The sequence below is a fragment of the Mesocricetus auratus genome, unplaced genomic scaffold (assembly GCF_017639785.1).
Source record: "Mesocricetus auratus isolate SY011 unplaced genomic scaffold, BCM_Maur_2.0 Super-Scaffold_100676, whole genome shotgun sequence".
NCBI lineage: Eukaryota > Metazoa > Chordata > Mammalia > Rodentia > Cricetidae > Mesocricetus > Mesocricetus auratus.
The window spans coordinates 120,363,596-120,390,854 of record NW_024429266.1 but is presented as its reverse complement, the minus strand read 5'-3'; the positions used below and the strand labels follow the sequence as shown (position 1 = coordinate 120,390,854).

The 27,259-nt window shown below is 43.6% G+C and overlaps 1 protein-coding gene across 3 annotated transcripts in view; it reads left to right on the top strand.

The window, feature by feature from the left end:
• The window catches only part of Avl9 (AVL9 cell migration associated), a 57,358-nt gene extending 45,224 nt beyond the window's left edge, over positions 1 to 12,134 (top strand). For 2 of the 3 annotated variants that reach the window (XM_021223766.2, XM_005087415.4), the window contains one exon: positions 1,852 to 6,673. In XM_021223766.2, coding sequence (XP_021079425.1) covers positions 1,852 to 1,967 — 116 coding nt within the window. In that variant the 3' untranslated portion in view covers positions 1,968 to 6,673. Of the gene's footprint in view, positions 1 to 1,851; positions 6,674 to 6,694; positions 6,927 to 11,913 lie in introns of those variants that run through there. The other variant, XR_005873697.1, reaches the window with a different exon arrangement.
• The last annotated feature ends 15,125 nt before the right edge of the window (positions 12,135 to 27,259 follow it).

Sequence of the window (27,259 nt, the reverse complement as noted above, 5' to 3'; positions counted from 1 at the left end):
CCAAAAGCAACTCAGGAAGGGAAGGGTTTGCTTGACTTACATGTGCTGGGACACAGTCCATTGAGAGAAGCCAAGACAGGAACTGAAGCAAAGACCATGAAAAGCGCTTCTTACTGACTTGCTCAGGACTTTGCTTAGCAGCCTGCCTTTTTATACCATCAGGACCACTCCCAGGAATGGTTCTGCCCACAGTGGGCTACGCTCTCCTATACCAGTTGTTTTTTGTTTTGTTTTGTTTTTTCTGGTTTTTCGAGACAGGGTTTCTCTGTGGCTTTGGAGGCTGTCCTGGAACTAGCTCTTGTAGACCAGGCTGGCCTCGAACTCACAGAGATCCGCCTGCCTCTGCCTCCCAAGTGCTGGGATTAAAGGCGTGCGCCACCAACGCCCGGCTCCTACACCAGTTGTTAATCAAGAAAATGACCAATAAATTTGCCCACAGGCCAGTCTGTTAGGAGCATTGGTCATGTAAGATTCCCTCTTTCAGGCAGTGATGGCACACACCTTTAATCCTAGCACTCTGGAGACAGAGGCATGTAGATTGCTGTGAGTTTGGTCTGCAGAACTAGTTCCAAGACAGCCAGTTTAACTGGATAACTCCACTTGACTTGTAATCGGGAGAATGAGTATGTGTACATTAGACAAAAGGAGACTATCTGAAGATATAGATGGCAGGGGACCCAAACCCAGGACTAAAGCCACAGATAGGGAGGACAGGTGCATTTGGTTTTCAGTGTTGCTACTGCTGCTCATTAAATCGGAATACTCAAATAATGTCACATTCACAGCAGCTTCAGAGAGAATATTCTTTAAAACAACAAAGACTTGAGGCCTGCAAGGCTCAGTATTTCTTTGTCTGATATAGATTCTCTTCTAGTATATTACTAATTCTTCCAGTATGAGTAAGTGGCTACTCAGCATTTAAGGTACATAGAGTGTAGGACTGTGTATGTGTGTGTGTGTGTGTGTGTGTGTGTGTGTGAGAGAGAGAGAGAGAGAGAGAGAGAGAGAGAGAGAGAGAGAGAGAGAGAGAGAGAGAGAGAGAGAGAGAGAGAGAGAGTGTATGGTCTGTCTTTCTGCATGTGTATGATTATGTGCAGGTATGTGTATGTGACCATGAAGGCTAGAAGCATTGGATCCCTGGGAGCTACAATTAAAGGTGGTTTGTGAGTTTACTGATATGGGTGCTAGGAACTGAACCTGGGTCCTCTGGAAGAACAGTAAATGATCTTAACTCCTGAGACATCTCTGCAGCCCCTTGTTTGGCTTTTTAAGCTCTCCAGATAATTCTGTTTCACAGTCAGAATTGCTAGTGCTGTGGCTATAAAATTGTGTTATTAACCCCTACAAAGTACCTAGTGTGCCTCCTATGGTAAGAAATTACTTGGTTTTCTTTAAGACATTCCCACTGAAAGATTGTTTTTTTGGTTTTTGGTTTGGTTTGGTTTGGTTTGGTTTGGTTTTTTTCGAGACAGGGTTTCTCTGTGGCTTTGGAGGCTGTCCTGGAACTAGCTCTTGTAGACCAGGCTGGTCTCGAACTCACAGAGATCCACCTGCCTCTGCCTCCTGAGTGCTGGGATTAAAGATGTGCACCACCAACGCCTGGCGAAAGATTGTTTTGAACTGAAAATTTAAGTGTTATTTTAGCAACTACATCATTTTACTGAATTTCAGTGAGATACCCTTATTCATGGTTGCTGGGTTTTCATTGTATCCTAACAAAATATTAAGTATAGGCTTGAAGATGTGGTTCAATATTAGAGCATCCCCTAAGTTCCATTCCCCACATGCAAAAAAATTAAACCTTTTTATTAAGTTCATATATTTTTCCTTTTGTTTCTCTCTTTCACACAGGCCAGTCAGTGGGAGGAGCTTTTTCCAGTGCAAAGACAGCTATGTCTTCATGGCTGTCCACTTTCACCACATCCACCCCTCAGAGTCTTCCTGAGCCACCCAACGGGAAGTCCTGAGGCCACCAGCAGAAGTTGCTTTGTTCTCTAAGGTGTAATGCTCCCTCCTCATCTGTTGCTCCCAGGGTCTCCTCTATCTACAGGTCCATACCCAGGGACCAGGATAGCAAAGTGTTTACATGGACGGTTGCACTCTGTCTAAATGAATGTTGCAGGATGCTGAACACATGAAGTCACAACCATAGCAGGACTAGATTTCCAGGTTGGGGGTTAAATTGACTACTTTTACTTCATTCTGAGCCTAATCAATGTACACAATGAACCTTCTAGTGAATTTTAAGTTCTGAGATTGTACATTTGTTTACGTAGAATTTTTACATATGTATATTTTGTTCTATTTTGCTGTTTAAATATTTAGATGGTCATTGTAATTTATATTGACTAAAATTAAGTTATATTACTATTGTACTTTCTCTGAAGTTAGCCCTACAATGTACTTGTAAAACATAGGGACTATGCATTCCAGCATATATTACTCTGCTGAGTTCTAGGATGAACTTTTGTAGGGGTGGGGCGTGGAGGGGACCTTCTACCCAGTAAACACATTTGCCAGCTCGTTTCTTCCCAGAGCTGTGAAAGTCAGGAGGGGAAAGCTCTAAAGATGAGTTGTCATTTGAGATGAATTTCTTTCTGGCAAAGTTGGTGTGAGGCAGCAAAGACGCCACTGTGCTTCCCCCTTGCTGGCCGTGACCATTCAGGGGAACAGCAGTGGTGGCTCAGGAGCACTGACGGGTTGGCACATGTCTGTAGGGCAGTAGTTTAATGACCCACGTGCCGGCATGATCAGCTCCAGCTATGTTGTAGTCTTAATCAGCACTTTGTTATCTAAAATGTGTGCCTTGTTTCTGTGTGTGAATGGTTGTCCATTGGATCCTGACAGATCTGCAGGCCTTCTCTTAGTCTTACTCTGCATTGAGTCTTTCAAAGATATATGACCTTCCTACTTTCCTGACTGAAAATCCTCCTTTAGTCAGATCTACCACCTTTAAAAGAAAAACAAAGTAACCAATAAAGGTTAAGTATAAACCACACCTTAGCTCACATTTAGAAAATCAAGAAGTGGGCCAGGGGAATGATTTAGTGAGTAAAAGTGCTTAATGTACAAACCTGACAACCTGAGTTCAGATCCCTGGAACCCTTAGAAAAAGCCACATCTATAATCCCAGTGTTCTATAGTGAGATGGGGGTCAGGACACTCTTCTGGAAGCTCACAAGCCAGCTAGCCTGGAGTATGCAGTGAATTTGCAGAAACAAGAGAGACCCTGCCTCAAAACAAGGTTAAGCAAAGACCAACTCTTGAAAATTGTCCTCTGACCTCTGCGTGGGTGGTGTGTCATTATACATGCTTGCACACGTGCATACATACACACACACACACACACACACACACACACACACCCTCAAATGATAGAAATGTAGGAAGCAAGGCAATGAATGAGCCTACAGCTATGCCCTGAGTCACTTTTTGGTAAAGTACAGCTAGTTTCATGTTACTGCAGGCATGAATTGCCCAACCTTTCATGATTTGTACACAGTTGGAGTTCATGTGTTTGTCATTTATAACTGTCTTTTGCTTTTCAGAGGATCCTTAATGGGTGTTCTCAGGGACTATTTTTGGGGAACAATCTGCCTTTTTAGTAACAGAAGACATGTGGAATAATCATTATATCTACATATTATTTAACAAGCATTGGGAAAATAAGGGGCCTAATTAAGGACACTTGATTATATTTCAGTTATCCCTTATGCCCTAAATACTATGAAAAGAACATAGGGCATAATCTAATATCTATAAAACTTTGCAATTTGCACTTCAACACAAAGCCACAAAATACAAGCTACTTCAATTGAGCATAATACCTTGAGAGAATCCAGTGACAATAAATTGATTATATGAGATAAATTGATTAATGGGAGAACACCATTCATTTGCTTCAGCCAGGGAATTTTTGAAAGAGAAGTAGTAAAACCACACAAAACTGGAAGGCATTTTAATCAGTGTTATACTGAACCTGTTGGGATTCTTAGATACCATTCTTGTGGCCGCAGCATGATAAGATACCTGTGGTAGTTGGCATTGCTAGGAGCCCTGCCTCATTAGCCAATAAGATGATGATTCATTCTTTAGTTTGCACCAGATTTGTATGACTGGGTAAATGCCTGCTGTCACTTAAAAAGCAATGCAACACACTCACCTTGGAATATGCTTGAGGAAAAAAGTTAAATGAAATTTAATTCTGATTTTGTTCATGGATCCCCCTGCATAGGATCTCACAGTCTGACTACACAGGTCTCTAAATTGCTATCCTTCTGCCTCTTGTCTCCCAAATAACTGGGATTGTAGGAGTTTACCTCTCTGCTAGGCTTAAGTGTATATTATAATTGAATCTTCTCTCAATGTAAATTAAAACTTAACTCTTAAAATGGTCACTTTACTGGCTTTCAGCATATAATAACTTACCTTGGAATATAAAACATCTTAGAATGGTCAAAAGACCATGTATGCCTGCTTCCTTCAGGTTCAGGGAAACATTGACTTTTCAAGGGCCATAGGCCATTTTCTTGTTGGCAGGGGCACTGCTGCAGCCAGTGTTGTAGAGAATAGGAGATACGGCTTAGCCCAGGGAGCCCACATACTGTTTGAGGCACCAATGAGAGACTAACTGATGAGTAGTCTCCAAACACTGGCGCCGTAGCCCTGGAACCAATACCAGGCCTTTTGACTCTTGCCAGCAGAGTCGTGACTGTTGACACCCACACTTTTCTCCAGTGACCTACGATGCTTTTGTGTCTAAGAACCGAGCGTTTGTAACTAGACCTGCGGAAGTGAACGTGAGCGAACAATTTTCAGGGTTACAGGATGCAGACATTGATAGAGCTGCACTGCTGTCCAGGTGGTTTTGAGGAAGCCCTTGACATTCCTAGCATAGTGACAATGACATTGATAAGGGAGAGACTCAATGCTGTGAATCTATGGGCTAGATGAGTAGAAAGTCTGAAGCTGCAGGTAACAGAGGTGGAGAGCAGTTTTATATGTATGTTTGATTCATAAAGATACGAATTGTCCATCCCTAAGTCCATTCATGATTCACTAGCTCCCAAGCCTGAAAGCAGTTCTCCTCTCCTTTTGAAACAGCAGGGGCTTTCCTGAACAGTGGGGCCTTCTTGACCACAGGACAGACTTCCTCTACCCTGTTGCTTTCCAAGTTTTGAACTAAGCAGTTACTGTTCTTTAGACTAGCTTTCCTTAGAAACTCAAGTAGAAAGCAAATTACGAAAAATGAGGTGTTGCATGGCTGGGGAGCAGGCCCCTCAAAGTCTGAATCAGAGTATTTTGACATCAGTGTTTAACGTATTTCAGGTATGAGTTCTTTAGTGGAGTTAGAATTGTAATCAGCTATTTACATTTCTAAATGAAGCTATAACACTCCTTTCCTGGTAGGCAGGTTTTATTGAAGCTGTATATTCTACGGAGAAAATTTCGTGGGAGTTAACAGCCAGTGGCCCCTTTCCCTCCCATGTTGATAAGTCTCGAAGTCCTGCAGGCCATCATCCTGATCTATACCCACAGGCAGATGTCTGCTGCAGCCTCCACAGAAGGCAGCCTGCTAGGGCAGAAGCTGCTGACTGGTCTATGGTGCAGCCTGTTAGTGTTTGGGGCATTGCTTGGGATTTCTGAAGTGGCAACATTTGCACACTCTGCTTCTTTGATGAGAAATGGCCCAGCATTCGTGGCTTTCCATGCCATCTCTTGATAGCCTTTAACGATGACAGAATACTCCCCGAATCACTCGAAGATAACCATCATTCCTCATAACATGCTGTGCCGTTAGGACTTTCTCATTCCAAGTCTTCTGACTTTGTTGCTTTGGAATTGCTTTTTCATAATTCCCAACATTCCACACACTTTTTTCAGAAACAAAGAAAAGGAATGTGCATCTTTATTTTTTCATGTAAAATAACTTCATAAAAATGACTCCCTACCTACATTATGAAGAAGAAACTGGCTCTCTTATATGGTATAACACTCCAAAATTAAAAGGTTGTGCATGTCTAAGGGGTTGGATATATTTTGTAAAACTCTGACATTTGTATTTCTGTGCTGTTCAGAAATTTACCTTTTTACTTATACTAATTAAAGATATAGAAAACTATATATTTAAATCATGTAAATGGAACACAATTTAAGGGGGTTTCCAATCTTATTTCTCATCAGCTTCTCATGCACATACTATGCTGCTCAAGTTTCTTTAGTGTGCAATATAAACATTTGAACATTTCAAGTCAGGTACTGAGCCAGAAAAGGTCATTGAAGTTTTCAGAACACTGCTTAGAAAATATTTTATTTTCTTGAAATACTGTTCTTTTATAGCTAGAAAAGCAAGATTAAGAATTGCATGTTTTAGTCCACTTGATCATCATTTTCTAAATTTAGGAAGCATTTGATTAATGACTTGCTGAAGGCACTTAGTGGTTGGAAAGTAGTTTCTAAGGAAGTTTGGTGATAGCACATATTTTATCAGAGAAATGGCTTCCCTTTCCTCTAGTAGTTTTGTAGTTTGTGCTGATTCATTCCTGTTGTCATTTGTTTTTTTAAAAGTGTATTCAAGTTACAAATCATGTCTAATCATGCTGAACTGTAGAGATTCTATTGTACCTTTATTTTAAGCAAAACGTGATAATAAAATTATCCTGTTTCTCTTGCACACTTGCTGTTGATCTCCTAGACTTATCTGCGTGTTGTCTGTGTGGTTTCTGGCCTTCACAACTGGGCAACAGTGCATTCTTCATTTGTCAAGAAAGCAGCACATAGGTGAACTGAAGGACTCACCACTCAGATAGCCTCCTCCTGACATTGCTTGTGGTGGAACCTCTGCTTTCTAGCTGTGACCTCTGCAGGAAGAGCCCTATGGCATCTGTGGAGCTCTGAAGACAGGATGCTGCACAAGAACTAAGGAGGTTGGTCATGTAATCACCTCACGGACAAGCCAGGAAAGGAGGACGCTGCACTTAAAGCAGCGTTTCTCCACTTGGACTTGTAAGGTTCAAAATATTACACTGAAGGTTCCAAGCACATTATCTGTGCACCCTGGTTCTGATACAACTATTGCACGAAGGAAGGCCTTTGTGATACATTTCATGAAATAAGTCGATAAATACCCCTTTTCTGGGGACATGTGAGTGATGTGATGGCACAAGGCTAAGTGTTCTTTCATATGACTTGTAAGTGTTTTGGAGCTGTTGAGATGACAACTAGCCATCTCCTTCCTCCTGGTTACCTGCTCAATCTGAGTCCCTGTCCTCACACAGGTTAAGAACTGCCTAGAGCCGGGCGGTGGTGGCTCACGCCTTTAATACCAGCACTCGGGAGGCAGAGGCAGGTGGATCTCTGTGAGTCTGATACCAGTCTGGTCTACAAGAGCTAGTTCCAGGACAGCCTCCAAAGCCACAGAGAAGCCCTGCCTCAAAAAAACAAAAACAAACAAACAAAAAAAGAACTGCCTAGTCCTCACTCTGAGGGGACAGTGGGAGATACAGTTTTTGAATCTAGTAGCATCTGGAACAGACATGACGTAGGAGTCAGGTCTTTATGAAGGAGAATCTAAGGCAGTCCGCACAGGGTTGTGGAGACACATTGACAAAGCTAACCTGCCTGGTTTCTCCATCAAACCATCCAGCACATATTCATGTTTTCATGATCATGGAATCAGGAGACAGAATTACAAATTGTCTTCATTATGGGGCTACAAAAGGAAATGGAATTCAAAGGGAACACAGACTCACTGAATGCTGGGCAAGGTGGAAGCTGCCATGTCCTGCCCATCTGCCCTGGGGAGATGTGAACAACACAAGCTTGCTTCTGCTCCAACCTCCCAAGAGAGCCAGCATGCTTCTCTCCACTTCACACGTACACCATGCCCTAAGGGCCAGTACCCCAAAAGCTATAATGAAGTCCCACAACATGTATGTATATCTGTATGCCACATGGGTACCTAGTGCCTGCAGAGGCCTGAAGGCGGCATTGGATCCCCTGGAACAGGGATTATAGATGGTTGTAAATTACCATGTAAGTGCTGGGAACTGAATTCACGTCTTCTGGAAAAGCAGTCAGTGCTGTTAACCACTAGCCCCTTTTATCTTGGTTTCAAAGAGTCAGAGTCTCAACTCCTTTGTGATACTGTCCTGTTGGTATGGCTCTACCACTGTTTGTCCAGCCAGCTGTAGACTTGGACTTGTTTCCAAGTGGGGGCTACAATGCACAGCGAGGCTGCTCGGCATGTTCTCTGTGCCTGTGTACAGGGTGTGAATGTGCAAGAATTCCAGGGTCCTGAAAAGACTCCCAGAGTGTTTGGATTCCCATTAATTCTGTGTTACCATTATTGGTACTACCAGACTTAAACTTGGCCAGTCTGGTGAGTGTTTCTCTAAACATGGATAAAGTTGGGAGGCATCTCATTCATTTCTACTTTTGAACTATTCCTGTTGGCAGCCACATGTGGTGACACACACTTTTTTCTTTTCATTTGAAAATAGATTTTTTAGTTACATTTTTATTTAAATTTTTTTATTTTACATACCAATCCCATTTCCTCCTCTCCCCTTCTCCCACCTCTCACCTCCCCCCTTTTCACCTTTTCTGTTCACTCCTCAGATGGGGTAAGGCCTTCTTTGGGGAGTCAACAAAGTCTAGCATACCAAGTTGAGGCAGGACCAAGACCCATCCTCTTGTATCAGTGTTGAGCAAGGTATCCCACCACAGGGAGTGGGCTCCACAAAGCCAGTTTATGTATCCAGGATAGGTCCTGATCCAAATGCAAGGGCCCTGCCCTCCAACAGATTAGGCCATGTAACTGTCACCCACATTCAAAAGGCTTAGTTCAGTCCCATTCAGGTTCCCTAGCTATCAGACCATAGTCTGTGAGTTTCCACTAGCTCGGGTCAGCTGTCTCTGTGGTTTTCCCCATCATGATCTTGAACCTGCACCCTTGTTCTATGATAACAATTAGTGTAGTCACTAATCTGATTACAGGGGAAGGCCCATTCAGGCACTCCACTGTTGCTAGGAGTCTTAGCTGGGGTCATGCTTATGGATTCCTGGGAATTTCTCTAGCACCAGGTTTCTCCCTAACCCTGTAATGGCTTCCTCTATCAAGATATCTCTTTCATTGCTCTCCCCCTCCATCCCTCCTTCAATTCAGCTTTCTTTTTCCCTCATGCTCTCATCCTCCACCCCTCCCTTCTACCCCACCTCCCAGTTTACCCAGAAGATTTTAACTATTTCCCTTCCTGGGGTCCTCTATGTCTGTCCCTCTTTTTACTTAGCTTCTCTGGGCTTGTGGATTAGTGACACACACCTTTAATCCCAGCACTCAGGAGACAGAGGCATACACATCTCTGAATTCAAGGCCAGCCTGGTCTACAGAGTAAATTATAGGACAGTCAAGGCTACAGAGAGAAACCCTGTGTCAAAAAACCAACAAAAAAAACCATTGTCTTATGTTCTCTCTCTCTCTCTCTCTCTCTCTCTCTCTCTCTCTCTCTCTCTCTCTCTCTCTCTCTCTCTCTCTCTCTCTTCTCTCTCTCTGTCTCATACACACACACACACACACAGAGGCACACGCTCTGTCTTAGGCTGTATTGATATAACAAACTATCCAATGTGGTAATATATGAAGAATAGGAAGTTATTTCTCATCATCCTAGATAACAAGAATCCAAGATTCTTGTCCATTGTCTTCACTGGGTCCATTGTCTTCAGAGCCTCTTCCAAGATGACTTCTGTCTTAGTTAGGGTTTCTATTGCTGGTCTTAAACTCTGCTAGCCTCTGCCTTCTGAGTGTTGGCATTAAAGGTATGTACCACCACACCAGGCCCAATGCTTTTCTTTAATTCCTTTTGACACACAAGTTGGAAGCTCTTGCTCGGAGGCCACCACTCCCTTTATTCCACTAAACTTCAGACTTTAATCTGTTTGCGCTTCCTGATGTTCCCTTTCTCTTCCAACTGTACATTTTGTAGTTTTACTTGGTCAGCTTGCTCCTTTTCATTACAGGTTTGCATAAGACTGGCCACTAATAGTCACACAGCACAGTCAATACTAGCTTGTTTGGAACTATCCTCTGCCAAAACTGTTAATCCATGACTCTTCAGTTTATCCTCAGGCAGATGTTTTTAAGTTAGGGCAGAAAGCAGCCACATTCTTCACCAAAATACTACAAGAACTATCTGTAGGCCACATACTAATATTCTGCTCTCAAACCTCTTGAACTGGGCCCCCACTGTTCAAATCACCTTCAGTACCACTGTCTTCTATCCTCCTACTAGTATGGGCCATTAAGCCAAGACTTAAAGCATTCAACTGCTTTTCTAATCCATGGCAAGTCTTATAAAGGAAAACATTTAACTGGGGCTTGCTTACAGTTCAGATGTTTAATCCGTTGTCATCATGGTAGGAAGCATGGTGGCATGCAGGCAGATAAGATGCTGAAGAAGTAACTGAAAGTTCTTTATCTGGATTGGCAGACGGCAGGAAGAGAGAACAGCACTGGGCCTGCCTTGAGTGTCTGAAACCTCAATGCCCACCCCCAGTGACACACTTCCTCCAACAAGGCCACACCTACAGTAATGCAACTCCCTGAGTCTGTGGGGTCCATTTTCATTGAAACCACCACTTACTACTCCATCCTCTAGAGCAGTGCTTCCCAACCTTCCTAATGCTGCCATCTTTTAACACAGTTCCTCATGTTGTGGTCACCTCCAACCATAAAGTTATTTTTGTTGCTACTTCATAACCATAATTTTGCTACTGTAATGAATTGTGATTTTATAAACCTGATATGCAGGATATCTGATATGTGACCCCCATGAAAAGGGGTCAAACCCATAGGTTACGAACCACGGCTCTAGAGGGAGAAGTGTCCTCACAATCATGAACACAGGAGGATTTTTTTTTTTCGAGACAGGGTTTCTCTGTGGCTTTGGAGGCTGTCCTGGAACTCACTTGGTAGACCAGGCTGGTCTCAACTCACAGTGATCCGCCTGCCTCTGCCTCCCGAGTGCTGGTATTAAAGGCATGCGCCACCAACGCCCGGCCACAGGAGGGATTTAAAAAAATGTTTTTTAATTTAAAGACTTAAGTTCCCTCCACCACACTTTTTGTAAGAGCACCTAGCTCCACTTATGAGGACTGTGCCTAATGAGCAAACACTTACTACTATTTCTCTGGAGATGAACTTTCAACGTGGATTTTGAAGGGGACAGAGTCTTTCAAACTGTGACACATAAATGGGTATTTGCGTTCTGCATACAATTTCTTTGTCATTTTGTGTTTTCCTGTGATTCGTTCTTTATGATGCCTTGGTGACTAGAGTTTTGTTTTACAGTTTGTGTATATTGAGGGGTGGGTGTTCAGTGCACCTTGGCACATGGAGGCCAGAAGAGGGAATCCAGTCTACCAGTGCGGGAGTTGCCGATGGTGGATGTTGTGAGCCACATGAAGTGGATGCTGAGAATTGAACTCTGGTCCTCTGCAAGAGTGTTATGCACGCATAGCCACTGAGCTTCTCTCCAGTTCATGAACAGAGTTCTTAACCTAGTCAAATTTACCTACTTAACAGTTAGAGATCTTGGGAAAAACTCTTCAATGTTGGAGAAGTTATCTAGTCTTGCTGTTCACATTCAGGACTATCTGGCTTTTCTTCTTTAGAGATGTGTGAATCCAAGATGTCCAACAAGGATAACGTATCATGCTGTTTCTTATTTCTCCAATAAGAACTCTTGTGAAGCTAACTTCTCATCACTGTACATTCATGTAAAAAGCGTAAGAGGATCATAGGATCAGAGTAAGAGTAAAAGAGAACCTTAGTGAAATAATAAATTTACAGTAGTAATTAAATACTATCTGAGAGTTATTTAACTTAACAATATTTTTGTCATTTTGTTTCAGGTCTTGAAAAGGCATTACCTCAGCACCACTTCATAGAGATGGATGAAGAGGTACTCTGATTGGCTGATGTCCTCAAATAGTCACACAAATGTTCAGTGTCTCCAAACTGTCCTGAGCAGCCACAAAGTTTGAGAACCTTTTAACTGCACCAGAGACTCAGTTTTCCCCCAGGAATCTGATGTTTACAGTCTGTGGCCACTTGAAAGTCACTGTTAACATAACCGGAGTCCCTCATGCTGCGTACCGCCTTCTCTGAAGTATTTGGTTCTACAGGGTCATGCGTGGTGCACGGTAAACATGTACTGTCCCTGGCTAAATATAGCTTGCTGCCAGAGGTGGGCAGTTGCCAGAGGGTAGAGCACAGTGAGTTGTGAGTCAGGGCACTGAGCCAACTTCTGGGGGTGGGAACTGTCCAGCAGGAACAATTAGGTGTCTTCCCCTCTGAGCCGAATCCAGACCTGAAGGCTGAGCATTCTAGCACGGAGGGAGTTGAAGACAAATTTGTAAGACACCAAGGACCCCAGAGCTATGAGAACAGCACAAATGAAGACTGGGGAGCAACATGGCTTAGAGAAATCAAATGTTCAGGTAGCAGCAAGGGTCAGAAAGGAGATAGAACCAGGAAATATGGCCAGGTCAGGACAAGGAGGGCCCCATGAGCCTACTGAATGTAAATGATGAGAAAAGGGGCAGTTAGGACTTCCTAGGGCAGGCTGTTTCAGGAGCTGCTTCAGGAACTGGCCACGACAGCCTCTGCTTTCACTGAGCTATAGTGATTCTTCAGGTTTCTCAGTTGACCTTCTCGAAACTCATCTACCACCCAGGGCCTTTCTCACTGGCACAACCTCGGCCCCCACCCACCAAATCAAATCACATGTGTCCCAAACACAATGAGCCCAAGAACAAAACTCCCATGACCCTGTTCTCAGACAAAATCCAGTCAGAGTTCACCAGAGGTTGGAGCAGTGTTTCTCCACCTTCCTAACACCTCGACCCTTTAATACAGTTCCTCATATTGTCAAGAATCCTAGCCATCACTACTTCATAGCTGTAGTTTTTATACTGTTATGAATTGTGTCTGATATGTAGGTTATCTGATGTGTGACCCCTGTGGAAAGGTCAATCAACCCCAAAGGAGTCGCCACCCACAGGTTGGGAACCAGTGGGTTAAATAGTAAGGTGACTAATGAAAAGACACTGTAAGCCATTGTAGGTATACGCAGGGGATGGGGGAACACCATATTGAGGGCCTGTGCATCTGGTCCAGCTCACCAGAGACGTGGTTCTACCACATTCTGATAGGCTTCAACACAGAAAGCTACTCTTCGTGCTTTATACCCAGGGTAGTTTGTGTGAATGAAAAGTCCATCTGTAGCTGACCTTAGGTCTTCTAGTCACCTTAATCTGTGAGTCTGTTTGAAGCAGGAACTTGTACTTGCTCTGGGAATAAAGTGAAGAGTGGACCAAGAGGGACAGTAGCCTTCCCACCTGCCTGGGCCAGCCCTGCCCCAGAAAACAGCCCCCCCCCCAGCGCTTTGGAAAGCCCTGAAGCAAGTTCTGCTGCCACGAGGGCCTGAATTGGTTCTTTGTGAAGTAGCCTCCATCGGTTGGGAACCCGAACCCTCTGCCCTAGATAAATCATCCACTCTCACCGTGTGCCTGTGAGATGGAAAATTCCAGGTAGCCTTCTGACAGGCCAGTCGGTACTCTTTGTTATTAAAACCACAAGGCTAAAGGCAGGCATCGTTAGTGGTACACACCTATAACCTCAGCACACAGAACTGTTCAAGAGAATAGTTCACGGCCATCTTGGGCTACTTAATGAGACATTGTCTCACAAAACAAAAACTACAGTGATGCTCCAAAGGACGCTGTAATGATAAGCGACACACTTACTGAAAGTAAAACTAAGTATTTATTGTAGAAATTACTCACAAGAAACCAAACAAGTAACCCAGATGAGCCAAGTAGTTCCAAAAGTGGGCCTGGCTAGTGACGTAGCTCACCACCTACGTACGTATACGCCTTTATGTCCGGCCGTATAAGTCTTTAGTCATGCCTAAAGTGGGTGTGGTTAGCGGTGTGGTAAACCGCCCTTTTTTTTTTTTTTTTTTTTTTTGGTTTTTTTCGAGACAGGGTTTCTCTGTATTGTTTTGGAGGCTATCGGTCCAGCCCAGCCTCGAACTCACAGAGATCCGCCTGCCTTTGCCTCCCGAGTGCTGGGATTAAAGACGTGCGCCACCACCGCCCGGCGGTAAACCGCCCTTTTATTACCTCATCTGTATGCGCCTCTAGTAAGTCACATGTTTAATGGTGGCATACAGACTTCCTCCTACACTACAGGACTGGAATTTTTAAGTGTGTGTGTGTGTGTGTTGTGTGTGTGTGTGTGTGTTCTCAACCTTTAAAGTGTGTTTTTTTTTTTCAAATGGGGGACATTGTGAACAATAAAAAGATGAACGAGAGCACAGGCATTCCTTAGTGCCCAGCCGTGGGGATGCTGTGGTGTGGGCATCACTTGAGTATGGCCTAGGGTACACGAACCTTGTCCCTAGTGCAACATTTCAGAGGTGGGCCTGGAGGGGAGGTTAGATCACGGGGAACACCAGCCCTCCCACTCTTGCCCCTCTGCCGTGGAACCCCACATATGTCCTGCCATTGTGATAACATCCACGGTAGGGATCTCCCTCAGCAAGGTGAAGCTGATGTCAGTGCCATATTTAAATGTCTTTTTAAAAATCGATAGTAAATTCCTCACGTCCATACTTAACATTGAGAACACTTTTTTAGCTCAGTTCCATCCTCCTGAGCATCTAGACTTAATCCAGGACAGCCAGGGATACATATACCCTGTCTCAAAAAGAGAAAGACATAAGTAAGCTAGTCATAATAACTGCTATATACAAGGTTGCTGGGGCCGTCAAATCCATGGTGCCAGGCAGTAGAATGATGGTCGCCAGGGCCTTGAGGGAAAGAATGTGGAAGGCAGTGCATTATGTATGTACAGAGCTTAATGTGGAAGCCAATGCATTATGTATGCACGAATCTTTTTTTTTTTTTTTTTTTTTTTTTTGGTTTTTCGAGACTAGGTTTCTCTGTACTATTTTTTGGAGGCTGTCCTGGAACTAGCTCTGTAGACCAGGCTGGCCTCGAACTCACAGAGATCCGCCTGCCTCTGCCTCCCAGGCATGCGCCACCAACGCCCGGTTGTGTGTACAAATCTTTTTTTTTTTTTTTTTTTTTTTTTTTTTTTTGGTTTTTCGAGACAGGGTTTCTCTGTGGCTTTGGAGGCTGTCCTGGAACTCGCTTGGTAGTCCAGGCTGGTCTCGAACTTACAGAGATTGTATGTACGAATCTTAATGTGGAAGGCAGTGCATTATGTATGTACAGATCTTAATGTGGAAGCCAGTACATTATGTACAGAGCTTCAGCTGAGGAAAGCAGGAGAGCTCCAGAGAAGGATGGTGAGGGCTACAATACAATACCAACTCACTAATGCTGCTAGCCCAGCATCATTAAGTAGCTAACAAATTAAAGAAAAAACAGTCAAGGCTTAATTCCACAGAGCTTTTGTTCAATGATTAAAAAAAAAGTTGCTAATTTTGTGTCTTCCGCTTTTGTTGTGCGTATTCAATAAGTACATATTAATATTGAGCATATAAAGGACTTTGTTATATCCCATAAAAGACCTGTTTATCAGTACACAAAGGCATATATAAATAAATACTGATAATAAATCATAAACGTACTCTACAATTCTTTGGTATATGTCTTAGTTTGCTTTCTAGTATCATAATAAAACAGCATGACCAGGAACAACTTGAGGAGGAAAGGGTTTATCTCAGCCCAGTATAGAGGGCAATCAGGACAGGGACCCAAGCAGGAACCGGAGGCCATGAAGGCCGGCTGCTTACTGGCTTGCACTCTATGGCCTGCGCAGTTTATACTACCCATGGCCATCTGCATGAAAGTGGTACCACCACAGGGAACTGGACCCTCATCAACCATTAGTCAAGAAGATGCCCCCAGCCGGTCGTTGGTGGCGCACGCCTTTAATCCCAGCACTCGGTAGGCAGAGGCAGGCGGATCTCTGTGAGTTCCAGGCCGGGCTGGACCGACAGCTTCCAAAACAATACAGAGAAACCCTGTCTCGTAAAAACAAAAAAAAATTGTTTTTGCTTTTAGTTATGTGTGCTATGTGTGTGTGTGTTTATGTGTGTGTATGCATGTGTTTGTGTGTATGTGTGAGTGCATGCTTGTGTGTGTATGTGTGCATATGTGTGTATTGTATGTGTGTATGTGTGAGTGCATGCTTGTGTGTATATGTGTGTATTGTATATGTGTGTAAGTGTGCATGTGTGTATATATGTGTGTTTTGTTTGTGTGTATTGTATGTGTATGTGTGTGTATACACATGGGAGTGCAGATGCCCTCAGAGTCCAGGAGAGGCTTCTGATCTTGAGCTAGAATTACAGGTGGTTTACCTTATATAGGTGTTGGGAACCAGACTCGGGTTCTCTGGAAGAACAGCAAATGCTCCTAACTGCTGACCCATCCCTTCAGCCCTTATTTAATCATTTGTTCTGTTTTTGTTTGTAATTGGAAGTCAGAGACACCAATAGAATTTAAAAAGAGGATGCACTGTCACTCAAGGCTGTTTGTAGTACCTGTGGAGGTGGGACTCAATCTCTAGGCAGTCAGCTCCCTCTGTTTTGGTCTTAAAGAAAAACAAAACAAAACAAAATTATGTGTGTGTCCTGGAGCATGTGTATGGAAGTCACAGGACAAATAGCAGGTATCAGGTTATCTCCTTCCCTGCTGTGAGTTCCCAGAGTCACACCCAGGTCTCATCCTCCATGTGAGTTCTCAGAATCACACGCAGGGGACATCAGGCTTGACAGCAAGTGGTTTCACCTGCTGAGTAACCATGCTGGCCCTCAAGCAGCAATTTGAAGGATCAAACATTCTGGGCTGTGGATACACCTCAGTTGCTAGAGTTCTTGCCTAGCGAAGTTCTGGGTCTGCTCCCCAGCTTGAAGTAGAATTTAGAGGTGTAGAGATATACGCCTCTAATCCCAGCACTTGGGGCATGGGAGCAGGAGCAAGTCTCAGAAGCCCTCATTTCAAAAGAAGAAATTAAAAACCAGAACCAACAAGATAGCCAAAGCTGATACCCTGAGTTGTGTCTTCAGAAGCCACACGATGGAAGAGAGAACTAACTCGCACATGTCGTGGCATAAGCATGGAAGTGTGCATACGCACAGGAAAATGAAGTTTAAAAACAATGAAATACCCACATCCTAACACAATTCAGTCCAAGGTCTAATAGTTTGGCATGTAACATGCTGAGGCATTGTGGTGGTTTGACATGGGCCCAAAGGGAGTGGCATTGTTAGGAGGTGTGACTTTGTTGTTATAGGTATGGCCTTGTTGGAGGAGGTGAGTCACTGTGGGAGTGGTCTTTGAGATTTCCTATGTTCAAGCTACTCCCACTGTCAGAGAACATTTTCCTATTGCCTGCAAGATATAGGACTCAGCTACTTCCCCAGCACTGTCTGCCTGCAGGCTGCCATGTGGCCACCATGACGATATGGACTGAACCTCTGAAACTGTAAGTGAGGCACCCCCCCCATTAAACATTTCCTTTATAAGAGTTGCTGTGGTCATGGTGTCTCTTCACAGCAATAGAAACCATAGCTAAAATAGGCATGAAGGTAGAAAATATTTAAAGTGTTTATCTTCTATAATGAAACTACCATATTTCTTTATGAGCAGAAAAATCTTTGTATGTACAGCGAATCACTGCAATTTATAACACACAGTAGTCCCAAAATGAGCCAAGGTGTTTTAGGTAGTATAAGGATAAGTAAGAATTAAGTTTTTAGGAATAATAAGAGATGAGATTTAGATGACTTCAAACAGCTGAAGCAGGCTTTATTTGATGCCAGAGAAGTGGAGTGTCATCTAGCTCCGGCCACACCATGACCAGGACACAGGACCCAGCTCCTCAATGACAGGAGTTCGGGAAATCACAGATTACATGCTTCAAGATGCAGTTTTTGTAGCCAAGGATAGAGAAGGAGGCTCTTTGGGGGGTATAATTGACTATAGGATCCTCTGCAGCCACCATGAGTCTGGGATGGGAGGGGTAGCTGCCTTGTTTCTGCAGCCCCCAAATAGTTGGTTCCTAGGATTCTGAGCTCTGTTTCACAGCCATGGCATTTGGGTGGGCCTGGTTTGTTTCTTGAGACACAGTTTCATGTAGTCCATGATTGTCTCCAATTTACTCCTGCTTCCATGCCCCAGGTGCTGAGATTACAGGTGTATGCCACTACACCAAGGTATAGTGACACCACGAGATTAGACTTGAACCAGGGTCCTCTGGTAGAGCCATTTCTCCATCACTAAAGATGGATGTGGTGGTTTGGATAGGTATGACATGCAAAGACTCATATGCTTGACCCATAGGGAGGGGCACTATTAGGAGGTGTGGCCTTGTTGGAGTATGTGTGGTCTTGTCAGAGGAAGTGTGTCACTGTGGGGACAGGCTTTGAGGTCTTATATGCTCAACCTATGCCCAGTGTGGTACACAGTTCACTTCCTTTTATTGTCTATGGATCAAGACATAGAATTCTCAGCCCCTTCTCCAGCATCAAGTCAGCTTGCACACTACCTTGAAGATAATGGGATTAAACCTCTGAAACTGTAAGCCAGCCCCAATTAAATATTTTCCTTTATAAGAGTTGCTGTAGTCAGGGTGTCTCTTCACAGCACTAGAAACCTTAATACAATGAAGTTTTTTTGTTTGCTTTGTTTTTTGTAGTGTCAGGTGCTGTGCAGTCTGTGGAAGAAACAGTCACTTTAGCTGTTGCAGCTGCAGGGGAGTCAGCTTCTGGTGAACTGACTGACTCTTTGCAAAGGGCTTCCTTTTATTGTTAGACTATTTACACCTTAGCAAGTCAATTTCTGCATACCAAAACCTCTTATCTGAAGCCCCCCCCAAAAAAAACACATGCCAAAGCAATTCCCAGTGACGTGGCATCTTTGTGTTCCAAGTCACCTCACAACTAAGTTTTACAGAGGCGTTGAACCCTTCAGGAAGAACTCAGAGAAGAGCTGGGAGTTGGTGGCACAGGCCTTTAATCCCAGAACTCGGGAGGCAGAGGCAGATGGATCTCTATGAGTTCAAGGCCAGCCTGGTCTACAGAGTTCCAGGACAGGCTCCAAAACAATACAGAGAAATCCTGTCTCCAAAAATCAGCCAAACAAACAAAACAAAACAAAACAAAAAAACCCCAAAGTACTCAGATAAGATTTACATACTTCAAACAAAAGGTAGCAAACACAAAAGATAACACTTCACCAAAGGCAGATCAAAGGCTCAGGTACAGCTGCAATACTCTGCAGAATCTCCTGTTAATGGTTTTGAAAGGTTTTTTTTTTTTTTTGGTTTTACGAGACAGGGTTTCTCTGTATTGTTTTGGAGGCTGTCGGTCCAGCTCGAACTCACAGAGATCCGAAAGGTGTTTGTTTTTAAGTGTATGAGGATTCTATCTGCATGTAAACCTGTATGCCAGAAGAGGACATCAGATCCCATCCATGTGAGACAGACACCACGTGGCTTCTGAGAATTGAACTCAAGAACTCTGAAAAAGCAACTTTGTTCTTAATTGCTGAGTCATCTCTCCTGCCGCACAATAAAGGTGTTTTAAAAATCTTTTCACGCTTCAAAATGAAAAGTTCAGACTATTATGAAGCAACAAGACAGCAAACTTCTGCTAGTCTTATAATACCATATTTTATTGCAATATGACTTACGTGTCATAAGATGTATTTTATATAATTTTTAATCCTTTTAAAATAGTTTACGGGAGCCAGTAAGATGACTGGGCAGGAAGGTGTTCAAGCGTGACCATCTAAGGTGGATATCTGGGACCCACAGGAAAGGAGAGAACCTAGTCCACAAAGTTAGTTTTCTTTGACCCTCTCACCCACCCCATAAATAAGTAAACACAATAAAAATTTAAGGCCGTACGCACACAGATGTACAACTATCACCACTGTCCACTGCCACTCCAAAAGGAAACTGTGTGCCAACTAGCAGTCACCACCCCGCCCCCAGCAGCCCCTGCCAGTGCTGTCTGATCTGTGGACTGCCCAGTCTGGGCGTTTCCTCTCGAGGAGTTACACTGTTGCGCCTTGACTCTGAAACGCCCCCTAACCACCTCCCCCAGCTGATACTGCTATTTTGGGAGACAACAGAAGTACTGCTTCACGTGGTGTGGGTCCTAGACGATGAAGGTTCCTAGGGGGTGGGCCTCTGAAGACCACAGCCTGGGCCCGGTTCCTGGGACACATTCTGGGCACAGGGAGTGCCGCCCACCACCGGCTCCAGGGCTATGGCTTCCCTACTGTGAGAGGCAGGGACTCTTGTGAAGCAGAGCCAACGTGCAAACGTCTCCTCCGGTGGTCACAGCGGGTGGATGAAAAATCGGCACACACATTCTGTGGTCGTTGTTTAACTACTTTTTAAAGATTTGTCTTACGTGGCTGTTCATCCAGTGCTATGGCAGACGTTCAGGTTTTGCCAATTAAAACCACCCGTGATGGGAATATACTCTGAAAAATGACTCTCAGTTACCACGTCAACACCAGAGAGAATTTACATCTACATGGTTTATATACCTACAGCCTACTACACTCCCAAACTGTTTTGTTGTTGTTGTTTGTTTGAGATACTTTGAAATCAGTTGTTTGTTTGCGGTACTGTACTTTGTATCTCAGCCTTAAACTTTTTTTAAAGATGTGTATTTATTATGAATACAACATTCTGCCTCCATGTATGTCTGCACGCCAGAAGAGGGCACCAGATCTCATTACAGATGGTTGTGAGCCACCATGCTGTTGCTGGGAATTGAACTCAGGACCTCTGGAAGAGCAGTCGGTGCTCTTAACCTCTGAGCCATCTCTCCAGCTCCTCAACCTTAAATTTATACTCCTCCTGCTTCAGCCTCCCGGGTGCTGGACTTAACAGTTCTGTGCTGTGTTGTCATGACTGACACTGAGGTAGGTTTGCACTGGCATCACCGCAAACATGCCATGTCAAACTACAGGATCACTATGGCGCCAGTGTTCCTTAAACAGAAGTCATTATTTTAGCCCCATTCTATTCCTATTGGAAATATGATCACATGCATGGTCCATCTGTGTAAGAAACAGAATTTCAGTGTTGTTTTCTGTTTGGGAGCAGTATTCACACATGATCCACCACATGTGTGGAGATCAGAGGGCAGCTACTGGGAGTGGGATCCAGGAATTGAACTCAGGTTATTATCCCTGAGTGCAAATACCTCTACCTGCTGAGCCATCTTAGTGGACCACCTTTTCAACTTTTTCTTTTCTTCCTTCCTTCTTTTGTTTTTTGTTTTGTTTTTCAAGGCAGGGTTTCTCTGTTTAGTCCTGGATCTCCTGGAACTCCCTCTTTAGACCAGGCTGGCCTTGAACTTGGAGATCTACCTGTCTCTGACTCCTTCCTGAGTGCTAGGATTAAAGGTGTGCGCCACCACTGTCTGGCTCCTTTTCAGTTTTTCATTAGCATACTATAGCTGTATGTGTTTGTGGGATTGTATATATTCCTGCTCGTGCATACAGCATGAGTTGATGACTTTCAGCTATTGATCCTATTCCATTCTTGCCCCAAGTCACAGGCCCAGTTGTAGGGGTGAACCCACAAAACAATCCGCCCAAAAGGGCAGGTGTATGGAGATTAGCACAGGTGGGCTATTTAAGGAAAAGAAAAGTATTCACTCACTCTCTTTGGAAACCTGCCACGCTTCTGACCCCCCAGCGTGTGTGTAAGTTCTTTCTCTGGTAAAAAATATATTATATTCCATTATGCATTGACCTCCCTTGTCACCCAGTAATCATGATTTTACGTTCAGGTTGATTTTCAAAACTTGTCTTCACATATGAGAAAACACATAATGTTTGTCGTTCTGAGTCTGCCTTGTTTCACTCAATATAGCATCTTCTAGTCTGTGCATTTTGCTGCAAGTCATGGGAATTTTGTTCTTCTATATGGTCAAAGAATACTCCATCGTGTATATATGCAATGTTTTCGTTAGTCATTTACCTGTCCATTTGTACCTAGGCTGACCCTGCATCTTAGCTGTTATGAAAATAGTGAATACACAGGAATAGGCATATGCTGTCACTCTGATCTCCTCTGTCTTTAGGCTCAATAATATTGTGTGTAAATCTCTATGTTCTGGTATTTGGTCCATATTGATTTACCACCATTGTATCTTTATTTACTATTATAGGGACAGGTTCTCATTATCTAGCCCAGACTAGCTTCTAACCTGTGATCTTTCTAACACTGTTTCCTGAGCATGGGCATTCCAGTCTGAACCACCATGCTTTGCTCCTATTATCTTTAATTAATTCATTCGTGGCCATCATTATATAGTGGGTGTTGTCTCTCACTTATTTTGTGTTAATATCTGTTTGATCAGATAAAAGTGCAGCTACTCTGCTGGCTTTAGGAGTCCATTGCTATTTTCCTGGAACATCATTTTCCATCCTTTACACACAATGCTTCACACACACACACACACACACACACACACACGCATCCTTTATAGCACAATTCCATCTAATTGTGCACTTAGCCGCTTTGCATGCTCTTCGCTCTTTTCTTCACTTATTAAGCTTTGTGTTTTGATGGTTTATTGTACTCAGGTTTGATTCTTCTCGATTTCTTCTTTTGCATCAACTCTTCTAGTGAATTTGCATGTTCATGTACTTACTATGGTTATTTTTTTTCACTTTTAAATCTAGAACTCTCTTAGTCATGGGTTTTAAGGGTGGTCTAGCAGTCATAATTTCCCCCAGTTTTTGTTTATTTTGGGAGGTCTTTTCATTTTCCCCTCATTTCTTAAAGTTAACCCTGCTGGGTGATTATTTCTGGACTTGGCTATGCCCCATTTCCTCTAGGACTGGAGGATTCTGGCAGAGAAATCTCATTAGTCGAATAGTGTTGCCTTTAAATGTGACTTGGTGTTTTTTGACATTTTAAAATTCTTTCTTTACACTAAACTTCAGGCAGTTCGACTGTCATATCTTGGTGAATATGTTTTCCAGTCATGAGTAGTTTAGATACTATAGTCCTCTTGTACACGGATGTCCAATTGTTTGTTCCTTTGAACTAAAAAAATAATAATTTCTTGTGAATTCTTTTTATAACATTTCATCCACTTTAATTTTCTCTGGAATCCCTTGACAAAACAAACAAACAAAAACAAACTATGAAGCCGGGCGTTGGTGGCGCACGCCTTTAATCCCAGCACTTGGGAGGCAGAGGCAGGCGGATCTCTGTGAGTTCGAGGCCAGCCTGGTCTACAAGAGCTAGTTCCAGGACAGCCTCCAAAGCCACAGAGAAACCCTGTCTCGAAAAACCAAAAAACAAAAACAAAAAAACAAAAAAAACAAAAACAAACTATGATCCTTATGGGTTTGTCACAATACCTTGTTGTTCCTACATAGGACAGCCTTTTTATTAAAAAAACAAACCTTTTAATCAGTTTTTTCATACGAGTGTTGCATGTGTGTAAGTACATCACATGTGTGAGTAGTGCCAGCAGAGGTCCAAAGAGGGGATCAGGTGCCCTAGAGCTGGAGATGTAGATGGTTGGAAAACACCACACAGGTGCTAGGCCCTTTGAAAGAGTAGCAAGTGCTCTTAACTGCCATCTTTCCAGTCCCAACCTTAAACGTCTTTATTTTATTATTTGTGTGCGGGTGCCCATGCCACAGCATACATGTGGACGGCAGAAGTAAACTTTCCGAGAGTCAGTTCTCTCCTTCACTACGGGTTCCTGAGACTGATCTCGGGTCATCAGGCATGCGGAGTAGCAAACACTTGCACACGCTGAGCCATCTGGCTGGCCCTGGGAAGGCCTTTCAGGTAAGTGGCTTGCTTAGATGTGTCTTGAGGTATCTATCAGTAGCTTTGGGTGAGAGGCAGAGGTCTGTGACCGGTACGTTTGGACACAGTGGATTCTATGGCAAGGAATGAAAGATTCTAGGTGTCTGTCACAAGAGCAGGGACACTAGCAGTCTACACAGCTGTAGGGAACACAGAAGAGTATGTGTGGTACGATGCTGTGCTGGTCCCTGCTGTGTGGGGGCTTTCGCAGGCACTGTTGCTGCCGGCAACTGCTTGTGTGGGTCTGTGGCACTGGCGGCTTCAGTCCTGGTGAACTTGCCCCTTTGCCGGACTGTGGAGGGGGTGAGGACGCCTCCTGGGAAGAGGCGGTGGCAGAAGCCGCTTCATTCCCTCTGTCAGGCCTGTGAGTCAGGCACAGTCAGGCAAGATGCAGGAGGCGGAAGGAATTGTGTTGTTTTTCTCCGCTGTTACTATGATGTGCTCTTCCAGGAGCCAGAACTCAGACTCACCAGCCATCTGTGTACAGGCACAGGAAAATACCTGGTGATTCCCCTCTGCCCTCTTTTACCTGTGGTGCTTACCAGAGGACCACGAGCGACTCATGTCTACAGTTAGAACTTCTCTCAGGGAGCCGGGCGGTGGTGGTGCACGTCTTTAATCCCAGCACTCAGGAGGAAGAGGCAGGCGGATCTCTGTGAGTTCCAGGCTGGGCTGGACCGACAGCCTCCAAAACAATACAGAGAAACAAAAACAAAACAAAACAAAAAAACCTCTCTCAGGGACTCCTTCAGCTGTGCATGCTGGGAACTTTGCTTTCTTTGCTTTTATTTTTCAAAACAGGGTTTCTCTATATAGGCCTGGAACTCGTTCTGTAAACCAGGCTGACCTCAAACTTGCTGATCTACTTTGGTGGGTTGGATGCCTTGTGAACACTTTCTAGAACTGCTAATAGCTTGACTGTCAGAGTTCACAGGAACTTCCACTCTCACCCTAAAGAGGAAGCCCCCTCCATCTTCTGGCTGACAAGCCAGGAGACTGGTTTCTTACGATCATGTTACCTCAGTTCTAATCTACAAGCTTTGCATTTCCTATTTCCTTTTCTTCCATGGTCACTTCAAAATGCATCTGTAGGGCCAGAGATGGCTCAGCGGTGAAGAGCACTTGCTGCCCTTGCAGAGGCCCCAAGTAGAGTGCTGAGCATCTCCCTCAGCCACAGTCACAGCCTCCTGTAAGTCCACCTCCAGCGGATCTGACCCCCTCTGGCCTCGGGCACCTGCACATGTGCACAAGCCCTCACACAGATACACATACTTGAAAAACAAAAAAGCCTCTTAAACGATTCCTCTAAACCAATGGTTGTCACCCTTCCCAATGCTATGACCCTTTTAATACAGTTCCTCATGTTGTAGTAACTCCAACCATAAAATTATTTTCATTGCTTCTTCATAACTGTAGTGTTGCTATTGTTCTGAATTGTGAATGTTTCCCAATGGTCTCAGGAGAAGCGAGCCCTGCGAAAGGGCCATTTGACACCCAAAGGGGTCGTGACCCACAGGCTGAGAAACATTCTAAACTACATGGCAGGCCAGAGTAGACAACCTACATAGCTCCTGATTTTATTATTTTTAATCTTATTTTTTTTCACATGTATTGGTGTTTTGCCTGCATTGAGTGTCAAGTATCCTAGAACTGGAATTACAGCTGTGAGCTGCCATGTGGTTGCTGGGAAGTGAACCCAGGTCCTCCAGAAGAGCAGCCAGAGCTCTTAACCACTGAGCCATCTCTCCAGCCCCATTTTTTTCTTAAGTCAAGGTAGTATAGCAAAGTTTTCAATCTTTCAAACCATTGCTGTCTTATAGAGATTTCCTATTTATAACTTTGCTGAAATTTTGTTTTGGACTTTTTTCTTTGTTCCTGAAACAAAGTTTCTCATTTTGTAATCTTGTACCCAAGACTGGCCTGATACTCATGAGCCTTCTGCCTGGTAGGGATTACAGCCATGTGCCACCATGTCCATATTAAGCTGAGTTTTATCATAAATGGACTTGGATTTGTAAACTTATTTTTCTGTGATTATTAGCAGGCTCATATGATTTTTCTTTTACCATTAATGTTTTCTATGATTTTCAGATGTTAAACAAACCTTTCACTTCTGGATTAAACTTTATGGCTATTTCCTTCCTATACGGTGAGAAACTGTGGGTTTTTAATGTTTTTAAGTGTGGGGTGTTTTTGTTTTGTTTTCTGCATGTGTATGTTTGTACACCACGTGTGTCCCTGGATCCCCTGGACCTGGAGTTATAGAAGTTGTGAGTCAACATATGGGTGCTGGGACTCAAACTCACATCCTCTGGAAGAGCAGTCAGTGCTAACTACTGCTTTCTCTTCCCAGTCTCCAGTTTTGTTCTGTTTAATGCCAGCTCTTCTAGTGGTAATTTGAACCCTCTTTTCATACTGTCAGACACATCTCAGTAGTAATTTCCAATTTCAAAACACAAAATATCGAGGTCAGATACAAATCCATTTTGATTGTAGACAACTCAAACCATCATAACAGCTTGATGTTAGATAATTTGTGGTGCATTTAAAATTCAAATAAAGTCCCAGCACTCGAGAGGCAGAGGCAGGCAGATCTCTGTGAGTTCGAGGCCGGTCTGGACCAACAGCCTCCAAAACAATACAGAGAAACCCTGTCTCGTAAAAACAAAACAAAACAAAATTCAAATAAAGGTAGGAGACCATCTCCCCCAGTGCTGAAGATTAAACTCAGGGCTCCTCAAATATGCGTAGGGGGTGAGCACTTCACCACTGAGCTATAATGATAGGGTAGTAAACAAGATTTTTAAAAGCCTTCTTTGAGGAAGTTACCCAATAGGTAAACTGAATTTAGTCAGTATTGCCACACAATTACCAACCAAACCAGGACATTTTGAGGAGTGAAAGTAAATGCAATCATCAACTAATTTGGTTATCTGATTATCTAACATTTAGCTGGAGTTTAAGACAAACCAAAACAAAACAAGGAAAACTATATGGAAGAGATAAAGCCCAATAAGCAAACCATTTGACGTAGTGAGCCAACGTACTTTAGAGAAGAAACTAGGCTGGAAAATCAAGTGGAAGCAATGCTTCAAGCCTTGGAAACTGGAGACAGACTTTGGCTTTATTCTAAGAGTACAAAGATCCAGAGCAAAAGCAGTCTTGTTCAGTGTGGAGAAAGGTCAGTGAGGGGCCCTTTGGAGGGAGATTGGTGTAATGAGGACCATGAAAACACCCCTTTTTTTTTTTGGTTTTTCGAGACAGGGTTTCTCTGTATTATTTTGGAGGCTGTCGTGGAACTCGCTGGACCGACAGCCTCCAAAACAATACAGAGAGCACACGCCTTTAATCCCAGCACTT